This window comes from Barbus barbus, assembly GCF_936440315.1.
Source record: "Barbus barbus genome assembly, chromosome: 24".
NCBI classification, from domain to species: Eukaryota; Metazoa; Chordata; class Actinopteri; order Cypriniformes; family Cyprinidae; genus Barbus; species Barbus barbus.
Genome location: NC_136752.1, coordinates 17,915,371 through 17,928,482, shown reverse-complemented (window position 1 = coordinate 17,928,482; position 13,112 = coordinate 17,915,371). Strand labels below are relative to the sequence as shown.

General features: G+C 38.9%; 1 protein-coding gene across 1 annotated transcript in view; it reads left to right on the top strand.

Moving 5' to 3' along the window:
* The window catches only part of LOC306844365 (signal-induced proliferation-associated 1-like protein 1), a 100,225-nt gene that overhangs the window by 74,715 nt on the left and 12,398 nt on the right, over window positions 1–13,112 (top strand). The window contains exons 8-12 of the mRNA XM_079376448.1: window positions 2,916–3,495; window positions 4,900–5,174; window positions 7,254–7,544; window positions 7,666–7,818; window positions 8,035–8,159. Coding sequence (XP_079232574.1) covers window positions 2,916–3,495; window positions 4,900–5,174; window positions 7,254–7,544; window positions 7,666–7,818; window positions 8,035–8,159 — 1,424 coding nt within the window. The remainder of the gene's footprint in view (window positions 1–2,915; window positions 3,496–4,899; window positions 5,175–7,253; window positions 7,545–7,665; window positions 7,819–8,034; window positions 8,160–13,112) is intronic.

Genomic DNA, 13,112 nt, shown 5'->3' with positions numbered 1-13,112 from the left:
GTACAAATACGTGTGCGTGTTTTGCTTGCTTCATGATTGATTTAAGCATTATATGAGTGGCTTTGGAATATAAATTGCAACACGTTTCAGATGAAAAAAAAAGCAACTTTTATTTCTGAAAATATCACAGTTAGGAGATTTATAACCAGTGGTTCCCTGCATTATTACAGCAAAACGCGTAATTACAGTACTGAGCAGCTCTAATGCTATTAAATTAAAGATGATGTACCATAGAGCAAAAAAATTAACAGTGAAAGTAACAAAAACTTGTAAAATACATTTTAATGGGCATAATTAAGTGTGAAAATAACCGAAGATATTATACAGTCAAATCAAAATAAAGTAAACTGACATATTATAACCAAAAATTCTTCATACAGTGGACTACCAGTAAAATTGATACAAATTTGGGACAAAAAAGAGTCTGAAAAAAACTGAAGCTCAGGTTTGCATGAACCTGGTTTACAGCATGCCCAGGAGACTAAGGGTGGCCCGACAGAGTATTGATAGTTGTGTAAATATTGTCATACTAACAGCTGTCTGAATAATTTTTGGTTGATTGTAATCCATTATGTACCTTTCTATCAAAGTTATCTGACATTATCAAGCTGAATTTGTTCAGACACAGTTTTACTCTGAGTTCTTGTCATATTTTATTACCATTTTCTAAACTATAGCAAATAAACCGTGATAATGTGAGAAATTTTAAAGGTGTTTGAATAAATTTTGGTTTGACTATTTATTTGATAAATGAAGTTAACCAATTAACATTATACATACTCTTTTGGTTTCTGTACCCAATATTTATAAAAATGTAGAAATGCAATGAAAATATCAGTATCGGTACTCGGTATCGGCAAGTACCAAAAATAAAAGTATCGGTATCGGGCGAGTACTGGAGAAAGTGGTATCGGTGCATCCCTAATATTTGTTATACCTTTTGTTGTTTTCCTATGGCATCTGATAGAGCGTTTGGACCCGGAAGCGGTGACCATGACGTCAGACTTAACAAGCGGATTTACACAGAAACCTTGAATGTTATACCGGAAATTAGTGTATCAGATTGGGTTTGTTCTTTAAACAAGCTGACAGTAACTCTGCTCTGTGTATGCGATACTTGTACACCTGTGTATTTCTGAGTGGGTCAGGGTGTTATTTGCTTGTGTGGAGGTTTTTTGGTTCCTTGCTGTGGGCAGTGGATGCTCCACCAACCCACACGCTTTGTATTTATACTTCAGATATGTAAACCAGTTTGCCTCTCCACCTAAGCCAAGGGGGTCGGCTGCAACAATAAAGTCAGCCCGCTTGCAGTTAGTCACTGAATAACCGCTCAATGCCTAGAAGTGGATTATGTTTGGATGGAATGTGCACTGCTCTATTCTGGCTTTTGAAACAAGTTGATGACTGTTATTGTCCGCACTCTCATACAGAGTTTGGTTTTTGTATGTCATTGGTGAAGCACAGTTGTGGGTGTTTGGACTGCTTTATGCTTAAACAGAAAACAATATAATTAGAGATTTAAAATAATAGAGCAATTGCAAAAAATAATGTTTTGTAGGTTTTACTACTATGGTAAGTTGTGGTCATACCTTGTTTTTTTGGAAATGAAGCATGGTAAAGCCATCCTGTTCTTTGAAGTGCATTAAGGTACCATGCTTAAAAACAGATGAGACGTGAAAATGTGTTTAAAATGATACCAAGTGTCACTGTCACCAAGAGGACTCTGTCAGTTATGGGAAACACGCATCCCATTAACACTTGCAGCAGTTTGACACTTACATTTGCTTACACTAACAACTCTTTACTCACCGCTTGGCAATAACATGCGTTAAATAAAAGTTATTTAAATGTTTGTTAAATCAGAGAGCTTTAAAATAAGCAGTTACAAAAAAAGTATCATGATGTTTTTTCTGTGTTTCACTGTAATACAATTATATTGTTTCAAAGCACCAGGGGTTATCAAGGAAAATACCATGATCATAATCATATATCATCATTAATTACCATGGTGCTTTGGTACAACATTATTTTATGGCTCACATCTTGTGGAAATCAGGCCAGCAACCTTCTGGTAACCAGCCTCAGTCTTCACCAAGTCTGTGTTATTTATCCCTGTAGGCAAAGAAAGAGAAACAATATTACTGAATTAGATATCAACAAGTTATTCGTCTCAGTCCGTACTTCAGCAAGCTGCTGGGACTGTGGGAGAGAAGTTTATGTTATGATGAATTTGCAAGCTCATTTTTCTACAACACACGTACATGTTTCCCCTCATTGTTTTTACAGATGAAACACAGCAGTACTTTCTTTGGCCCCCCTCTCTCTACCACCAACTTCTGGGCCTCACTGTTCTTTGTCTTCCTCCTTCAGTATCACTGTAAGATCGAGGTAGTGGCTCTCTTCGGTCCAGCCTCATTACTGCTATGCCTGGCTAGTTGCGTATGAGTTCCAGGCATACCAGACAGAGCAGGAAGCTTTAGATGTCCATTCCAGAGGCTTTATGAAAGGAAAAAGCAGGGGAGAGATGAAGCAAGTGAGATAGAAAAGAAAAATGTGAAGGTTTTTGGCGATGGAATTGAATTCAAAAGGTTCTTCTGTAGAACATGAGGGGTCTGTCTGAGTTTCCTAGCACTATGTGAAGTAGTCAACATTATAATAGCCATCCATTTTGTTTTGATAATTTCCTCCTATTCCCATTTGGCAAAGTATTTGATGTCCTCACTTCACACTTTGACTCTTGGTTTCATCATTTTCATAGCAGCCACATTGTCTTTCGTTCATGCATAAACATGAGGGCCTTCAGGGAAGTCTGAGGATGGTTTAACAATTATCTTGAGCATGTGATGAGTAATTTGTCTCATTGTTTCATATCTTCTCTCGTTTCCTCTCCATTATCTCCACTCCCTCATTCACAGTGTGGCAGTGGCTCGCTCACGAGATGTACCTGCCTTTGGACCACCTATTCCCGAGGATGCAACGTTCCCAAAATCCACAGTTTTTCGAGATTTCCTGCTAGCCAAGGTAATCAACGCTGAAAATGCAGCCCACAAGTCAGAGAAGTTCCGCGCCATGGCCACTAGGACGCGACAGGAGTACTTGAGGGACCTGGCTGAACGGCACGTAACAAGCACACCTATCGATCCTTCAGGCAAATTTCCTTTTATTTCTTTGGCCCACAAGCGTAAAGAGAAGACCCGGCCATATTCTGGCGCAGAGCTACGTAGCCCAGGGTCCATCACCTGGCCTGTTTACGCCGAGGACCATGGAGCCGGAGGAGAACTGGAGGGCCTACTGGCCATTTCAAATGACTTTCTAGTGCTGGTGGACCCAGAAGTCAAGGCTGTTGTCTTCAACTGCGCTGTCCGAGATGTCATTGGTTGGACGCTGGGGAGCCCTGCTTCCATGAAGATCTACTATGAACGTGGAGAAAACATCTCCCTGCGCTCCATTAATAACAACACAGAAGACTTCCGTGAGGTTATCAAACGTTTAGAGGCAAGTTTGGAGTTGCATGACAGTATCGTGACTAGGGGTGGGCGATATGACCAAAATTTTGCAATATGACTCATGATACGAGTAATTTTTTTTCACGGTAATGATATAAATCACAAAATAGTTTTGATACCATAGAAATTTTAGATTTTTTTTTTGTCCAGTGTCAATATCACAAAAAACTAATACTAGCCTAAAAAAGCAAAATAAATAAAGACAAGTAAACAGACAGCAATTAAATAAGAATAACAAACTAATCACAAATAATTGGGCAAAAAACAGTAGAACAAATGAGTAAGAAATGCTACATACATTGTATAAAGCAATCAAATGTATAAAACACTGCATATTGTTCACTGTGTAAATATATATTTTTTCTTCTTAAAATTACAAAATTGATTTAGTCGAGCAGTGAGAGATTTTCTCTTTTGTTGTTTGATTACCGTGAATGACAGACAGCAGGAATATTAGACTGCTGTCACTTTAAGAGCTACTCGGATCCAATATGCTGTTACACGTGTGTTTTCTTTCTCAGCTGTTTGCTTTCATTGTTTACAAGGATACTTGAAAAGACGGCATTTTGACACATACAGATGTTAAAGGGTTAGTTCACCAAAAAATTAATTTATTTAATTAATTACTCACCCTGATGTCGTTCCAAACTCGTAAGACCTCTGTTCATTGTCGGAAGTAAACAAAAATAACAATTTTATTCCACATTTTCCACAAGAGAAACAGTAGAGACGAAATTGTAGAATAAGATCGTTATTTTTGTTTTCTTTGCGCAAAAAGTATTCTCTTGGCTTTGTAAAATTACGGTTGAACCCCTGTTGTTACATGGATCGCTATATCACCCACCCCTAATCATGACAGATTATTTTATTTTTAAAATGAAGGATTTTTTCCCTGAAAGTTTTCATTGTCACACAACCAGCAGACAGACCTGAGATCTTGTTTATTGGTTCTTAATTATCTTCGGTTTATACCCAAGTGGGATTATAACAATCAAGCTTTTCGCACAAGCTCAAAGTATTTGTTTTTTGTGGCTGTTGTGTATGACTCATTGTGTGAAATAATGGTGAATATGAGAGCCTTTGCATAACTGTGCAGTGGCTTGAATGTACTCCTGATTTGGCCCCCTGCCCATTATGTCACTCTTCAAGTGCAGGAGCGGTTGCTATGGTAACTAGTACTCTGCGAATTGAATGCTCATGATCTCAATCACAGTCATGAAACGTGTTAGCAGAGCTTTCTGTATACACTCTGCCCATTTTTGACAAGCTCTTCTATCTCTAATGAAGTAAATCTCTAGTTTTCTAAAGTTTCTAAATTGCATAAAATTGCTTTAGAATCCAGAAAAAAGTCAGACAAATAATGTCAATCTTTTATTTTGTTCTTTTCTCTCAGCACCTCACTAAAGGTTGTGAGACCTCTGAGATGACCTTGCGGAGGAATGGCCTGGGCCAACTTGGTTTTCATGTTAACTACGAAGGCATCGTGGCAGAGGTGGAGCCGTATGGCTATGCCTGGCAAGCGGGGCTGAGACAAGGCAGCCGGTTGGTTGAAATTTGCAAGGTGGCTGTGGCAACACTTTCACACGAGCAAATGATAGACCTGCTCCGCACCTCCGTAACTGTGAAAGTTGTCATCATACCACCCCACGAGGATGCCACACCTCGCAGGTAGGTCTGAGTATCAGTTAATGTTTTGATTAATTATTTCTTGAGTGAATTCAGGTAAATAATAGGCAGTAATTATTTTTGTCAGATAGAAAGTAAACCACTCATTCCAAGTTTTGTAATAAGACAACAATACAAAACATTGCACCTTTGTGCCCACACATGCAAACCAAAATAGATGAGATCCGCCTTCCCAGTCTAGGCTTGCCTGCAGGCACCGTGCCAACTTAAAGGTTATAATGATCAGGGTCTAAACTACAAATCATTAGACCCACCGGATTTTTATTTGCGTTCACAGTGTTCTTTTTTACAGTTTGGTGGTGCATTATTATTATCTTTTAAAAACCTTCCCTTTCCATTTTTGACAGTTTATATTTTTGTCTAAACTAAAAACTGACACTGCTCTATATGTCCTCTGGGTTTAAAACTGGATTGAGCCACAAAAAAGGGTACAGTATGAGCCTGCATAGGTGATGTTTGACACCCAATTTATTATTTCTTGAAATAAAAGATCTATGTACAGGCACATATTTGTGGCCTGTGTGTATTTATTCCAAGTTGGTTAGGATTCAGTACTTGGTTGTTATGCGCCATAATTTTTACAGTTTCATTTGTCACTTTTAAAGGGGTCATATGATGCTTTTTTAAAGATCATTATTTTGTGTATTTGGTGTAACAGAATATGTTGACATGTTTTATTGTTCAAAAAACACTATTTTTCAAATAGTGTACATTATTGTAAGTCCTCTATGCCCCGCCTCTCTCAAACGCTACGATTTCTACAAAGTCCCTCCTTCCGACAAGTGCAGTCTGCTCTGATTGGCCAACTGGCACAGTGCATTGTGATTGCCCGAACAGATTGTCATAGGAAAGTCATAATTACCTCCTCTCCTAGGTTCACGAAACGTGTTTATTTAAACAATAAAATGTGTTGCTGTTCTGTTGTAAGTAATCTTAATGATTCCTAAATGCATCTACTTCCAGAAGGCCAAATAAAGTGCTTTTGCTTTCACCTAGAAACACACAGCGTCTCCCTGACACGGCTGTATCAACACTACTGCGGTTACTGAAACCACGCCTTCTTTCTTTGCGTGAACGTTTGGGCTGCAGTATGCAAATATTTCCACATCTTGACGTCAAGATGTGGGGGCATGTTTGAACGAGCCGTTTTAGGGGGGTGTGGCAGAGTCTTAACTTTGAAGATTATCTCTTTTGTTTTGAGACTTTAGTCTTTGTAACTTCAGGGATCTTATTTATGCACAATCAGCTTGTAACACTCCAAAGAGAAAGGAAAACATGAAATTGCATCATATGACCCCTTTAAGTTGAGAAATTTTAAAAGAGCCTAGAGGTTTATAAGCCTTTCAGAGAGAATGTTGTTTATTTTAGTTAGCTAGAATAGTTGGTTCAGTAACATTTGAGTAAATAATAATAAATAGCTTTTAAATAAATACTGTTCTTTTGCACTTTATTTTCATCCATCCTGCACAAAAATATCAAGCAGCTGTTTTTAGCATTTTTTAATTTAGCCCCAAGTCAGCATATTAGAATGATTCCTGAAGGATCATGTGGCATGTGAAAATTCAGCTTTTCCATCACAGGAATAATTACATTTTAAGATATAGTAAAATAGAAAACAATTATTTGAGAATTATACTAATATATTGCAATATTATTGTTTTGACTGTATTTTTGACCAAATACATGCAACCTTGGTGATCATAAGAGACTTCTTTTATTTTAATTTTTTTTTTTTTTTTTTTTTTAAAGGTAGCACTTTATTTTACAGTCCTGTTCCACACGTACATAATATATACTTATTATTAACAACAACTAAGCACTAACCCTGAACCTGCAGTACCCCTAAACCTAACCGTAACTCATGTAGTTACCTTGTATTACCCATCACTTTCTTAGGTAAGTACAAATAAATTTACCAAAAAAAATCTGATCAATTCCAAACTTTTGAACACAAGTGTAAATGGCTGATTTCACCATTAAGAGTAAGTCAAATGAGTCGTGACGTATTGTCAAGTTGTCAAATGCTCTTCATTGCCACTAACTGCCTAATTCGTCTTGCAGGGGATGTTCAGAACTGCACCGCATGCCAGTCGTTGAATACAAGGGCAGCAATGAGAGCGGCTCATTTGAATACAAGTTTCCTTTCCGGAGCAATAACAACAAATGGCAGCGCACCTCATCCAGCCCACAGCAGTCCCTTACCGCCTCACCTCAGAGTCACAGTGGAACCCCGAATCGTGCCGTCAGCCTCGGGGCCAGCATGGGCAAGACCCTCTCTGCTGAGCGGCCCGAAAGAGCTGCCGCCATCCCCCGCAGCGTGTCCAGTGACGGCCGACCTCTGGACTCTAAAAGGTGCGTTCAATGGCTGCCTGTATGTAGTGGAGCTCTCATTAAGTTGTACTTCCCCTTCATTTTTTTTGTCTCTTGTGTTTATCTGTATTTGTGTGTATCGCTCTTTCTCTACCTCTCTCAGGATGTCTCCAGGTTCTGAGAACTATGCCCTGACCTCCTCTCTCATGTTGGGCCGCTCGCCGCACAACCGCAGTTCCCCCAGTAACCTCTCCTGCTCCAGTGACACGGGCTCAGGCAGCTCTGCTCACTGGAAGCAGAAGTCCATGCCAGAGGGGTGAGGCTCTACAAAACACCTCCTCTTACTGTCTACCTCCTCTTTGTCTTTGGTTTATTTTAAGCTCTTAACCGTCCATCCCTTAATCACCCAGTCATTTCACCGCTTTATCTGTTCAAGCTTTCACACAGCGTTATTTATGACAAGATGGCTGTGGCATCGACCGCAAAATGATGCAAGCGATTGACAGCATATGCGTGTTTGTTTCCATTATAGATTTGCGCACAACAGGCACTCTCCTCTCCCAGCGGAGCGGCAATTGGGGGCAGAGGATGGAAGCAGCAGCAAGTCGACACCCAGCTGGCCCAGAGTGGAGGACAGCTCTGACAGACCACCATCAGGTCAGACCGAACTCCATCAGTGATGAATTATTGAAGGGAAGGGGGATAAATGAAAGGTTTCTGGAAGTGAAGAGGGGAAAAGATCAATGAAGAAGGCTGCTGGAAAAAATGAATGAGCTAAACAAAACAGTTAACTGTTAAAGGGAGTATACTGACTAAAAGGGAGAATGGACTTAGAAGAATGGCAGTTAATATTTAAAAACTGACATTTTTGAAACGCATGATGACAGAAATGTACTGCTGATGTATTACTGGGTTCTGAGGCCTTCAGTGCTGGATATTTGAATGAAGTGTGATTATAGACTTCGCTTCTAGACTCATCAGAGCGTGACGTCATTCATAAACTCTCAGAAAACAAATCAAAATTCTGCTTTATTTAACAGTAACACCACATCCTCTAAGCCAGTGGTTTTCAAACCTGTCCTGCAAGCACCCCTGCCCTGCACATTTTGTATGTCTCCCTTATCAGACATACCTGATTCAACTCATCAGCTCGTTAGTAGAGACTGCAAGACCTGAATTGTCTGATAAGGGAGACACACAAAATGTGCAGGGCAGGGGTGCTTGCAGGACAGGTTTGAAAACCACTGCTTTAAGCTGATTTCAAGCATTTCTTAAATCAGATGCTTTTATAATGGAAATATGACCTTTTTCAATTTGCAGACTGGATTTAATTCTGATTCATAAGCTTTTGATTTGTGCTGATTCGATTCTGATTCCTTTTTTAGTTATGACCATATTTCAGTTATAATGTCCACTTTGCTTACATATAGGGATGGGTATCATTTACATTTTATCGATACCGACATCGTACTGTTATCGATACTATTTGGTGCAAAATTATATGATGTGAAAAGTTATTTTATTACTGCTGAACTTTAGCAACTGTATTAAATTCTTCAGTCAGGAGCAGGGAGTTATTTTTCTCTTTGTGTTTTATTTTATTAACATTTAAAGGAATCGTTCACCCATAAATAAAAATGATCATCCACTCACTCTCAAGTTGTGTTAAACCTGAAGTTTCTTTTTTCTTTCTTTCTTCTGTTAAACATAATTATTTTGAAGAATGTATGATTTTTTTATTCTGAACACAAAAAGAATCAGAATCAGAATCAGAATGAGCTTTATTGGCCAAGTATGTTTACACATACAAGGAATTTGTTATAGTGACAGAAGCTCCACAGTGCAACAGAAGGACAGTAACAGGACAGGACACAGGTAATGAAACAAAATAACAGGAAATAGCCAATAACCAATGTACAAAGCAGCAAAAAAAAATTAAAAATACACAATATATAATATATAATATAGGCGGCTATGTATTATAGATTTGCGCACAACAGGCACTCTCCTCTCCCAGCGGAGCGGCAATTGGGGGCAGAGGATGGAAGCAGCAGCAAGTCGACACCCAGCTGGCCCAGAGTGGTTTTCAAACCACTTGTTTGAAAACCAAACAAAAGAAGATATTTTGAAGAATGTTGGTAACCAAACATTTGCTGGTCCCCACTGACTTCCATATTTTTTTCTATCAAAGTCAGTGGGGGACCAGCAAATGTTTGGTTACCCACATTCTTCAAAATATCCTTTAAGAGCTGCATGCATCTGTTTCTCTCTGTTTACTTTCACTTTAGACATAACCGTTTATATGTAAACCTTGTGTGTTTTTGACCGTATTAGCACAATCAGACAATCACCAAGTTATCAGGTGCTGTTTGACCGGTCTTTAGTGTAACTTGCGCACGCTTCAGGTGCACGCGCTCTGAATAAGCGGATGTCAGAGCAGCGCGCGAATGAAATGTTTAACCGGCAAGGCTTTAAACTAAAGCACACGCAAATAATGTACTTTTCTGAATGCGAATAAGTGCAGTGTCTCATGAGTGTAACTCTGCCGCTGAGTCAACATTTGATGTGAATGTGTCTCGTGAGTTGCAGTTGGAGCTGGAGCTGGGAGACATAGTAAATACAGCGCATTGCTTGAGGTTGATGGTGTGTTTTGTTAGTAAATATTTCACTATATTACTGGTGTTGCCTCCTTTGTTCACTATTAAACTACTGCATATATTGCATCTGACACTGGTGTGGCTTAGTTTTGTAACGCGAGCTCACACTTTCGAACTTTTCACTCTTGCCGCCATGATTGATTGCACGCAAACACATACCGCACATGCGCGTTAGTGGTGGAAATTTTCGTTCTTTCCAGAGACTCGTTCATTTTTCGTTCGTTCACCAAAATAATTCGTTCAGATTCGTTCACTAATTCGTTCAGTGACCATTTTTCCATATTACACAAATACGTCAGCATGTGCCGTTCAACTAACGTATTTACTTGTTACAAAATAAAAACCGATTTGGCTTCATTAAAAAGTGTGCCCTTCTCATTAAATGAATAAAATAAGTCTAAATAAGTAATCAAAGTCATTACTCTTTTTATCTTTTAAATTACACTCTTTTCGGATGACCAATGCACAAGTGTTTTTTTATTTGTTTGCATACTAGGCTAGTTAACATTTAATTGTTTAGGCAGAGATTTACACGTTCAAATCTGAGATTATGTTAAACGAGGAGTTATTCTGTATGTAAAATATGAATATAAACAAGCGTGCACAGTACGGATACCTGTGCTTTGCATCCGCTTTCTGCTGATTGATGAACTAGATTGACAGAATGGCCGACCTACCCGGTCAACGAACTGGGTATAGCTACCAGTTCGTTCAATTCGTTCACGAACGGGAGATCTCTCTCTCGTTCAGACTCAAAACAGAGCCATCTCGGTCAATGATGCTATTATATTCGTTCGTTCGTTCGATCCAACCAATTACATGCCCCTTCTAAACCCGAGCTGAAATGCTATTTGCTGACGTGAGTCACGTGACGCAAATGAGATGGGATGACGTGACGCAAATAATCAATACTGCCATATTTTTTTATGTTTCACAGTTTTTAAACAAACAAAAGTGCATGACATGACTAACATAATTAAATATTTTTTTATTTAAAAGTATGTAACTGTTCAAACATAAAACAACAATAATATAAATAAATAAAACAAAATGATAAATAAAAAAATAATAAAAAAAATAAAACAATAATATAAAAAAATAAAACAAAGAACCAGTTGTTCGAACGACGAACGTAATAATGAGACGAGATGTATGTATGTAACAGTTCATTTGACTCTTTCAAACTCAAAGCAACTCAATGAAGGGCGTATTCGTTCACTAGATTCAACAAATCACATGCTCCGTCCTCGTATCATACTCGAAGGCTATTGGCTCGAGGTTTAGTCATTCTTTGACAGATGAAACGGTCCAGAGCTACGCATGCGCGCAATAGCGGCGCGCTGCGGTGGAGGGAGGAATTTCAGTGAACGAGAAATATGAGTCTCAGTCAATGGATTACGTGAACGAGAATGATTCGTTCACCTAAAAGATTCGTTCAAAAAGAACGATTCGTTCACGAACGTAACATCACTAATGCGCGTGGATATCACACACACGTCGAGCAAACGACGGCCACATCGTTCAGTGAAGAAAAATGACAAGCAGCAGCTTCTAATTCATCATTAACATTGAAGTATACGAAGATAAAACAACGCAAGTATCGATAAGTATCGTTTGTTCTGAAGCTTACCAGTAGTCCGTTATTGACCCAATTACATACCGGTCCCAAAAAATACCGGTTCTCGGTACACATCCCTACTTACATATGAAAAATTGTCTCTCAGCTAATGATGCAAATTATACAGGAAACTTTATTATTTTGTACCTTTAGTTCAGTTTTATATAATTGATATAATCAGGGTTGTCAAACTCAGTTCCTGGAGGGCCACAGCCCTGCACAGTTTAGATGCAACCCTAATTAAACACACCTGATCCAGCTAATCAAGTCATTAAGGCTTATTTGAAAACTACATGGTATGTGTGTTGGAGCAGAGTTGGAACTAAACTATGCAGGGCTGCGGCCTTCCAGGAACTGAGTTTGACACCCCTGGATATAATCAACTTGCTCACACCTTTTGTGCTATGTTTATTTTAGTAATGTTTGTGTATTATTATAGATTTTATTAATATTTTGAATGGGCTTTTATTTGTATATTTTCAGCTTTTTTCATTTTAGTCATTTTAGTCTTTTTATTTCAACTTAATTGCAATAATTGAAAGCGATTTGTAGTAGTTTTAGATAACAACAACACTGATGCTACAGAGATTGGTTCCTCAAATCATGATGTAACTTTTGGAAGAGCAAAATAGATGTAACTTACTTTACCTAGTCAAAGATAAAGTGGGCAAAAAAATCCCATAGACTTGCATTGAAGAAAGGATCTGAGGATCAGAATATCAGAGAGTTGAGGGCAGACTCTTTTGACTTGAGCCTGTAACCAACCACTCAGAACACCTTAGCAACCACATAGCAATGTCCAAGCAACCACCCACAACACCTTAGCATAGTGGCGGCCGCGCAGGCAAGCGCCATTCAAATTCACTTGAAGATATGTAAAAACGTGGCCTTTCTTCTCAAGTGCTTTCATTAGAAAACAGTGAAAGTGACGCATTGCTTTAACCCAAGAACTTGGGCAAATGCATTACTCTTTAAAACAGACGTATGAAAACCAATGCATTGGAACGTATCATCTGAGGGTCCTTGTTGCCTTGCTGTAGGCTATGTGGTTTTGTTATCCCATATTTCCACCTGGCCTTGACGGCTTCCTTTTTTTTTTGGGCCACACTTGTTTTTGACAGCAGGTCGGCTCCGTTCGGTCTTCTCGCCCTTCTAACACACAGCAGATCATCTGATCCTTCCCTCCACTTGAATACCTCTCTCTTGTATAACCGTGGTCAACCTTAGAGCGCTCGATAGATCAAGCATAGCCTTTGAAAGTAAGCTGTGTCCAGTGAAAGGCAGCAAACATAAACGGTGTCTCTGAACAGCAGGCTGTGTATGGGTTTAAGCGAA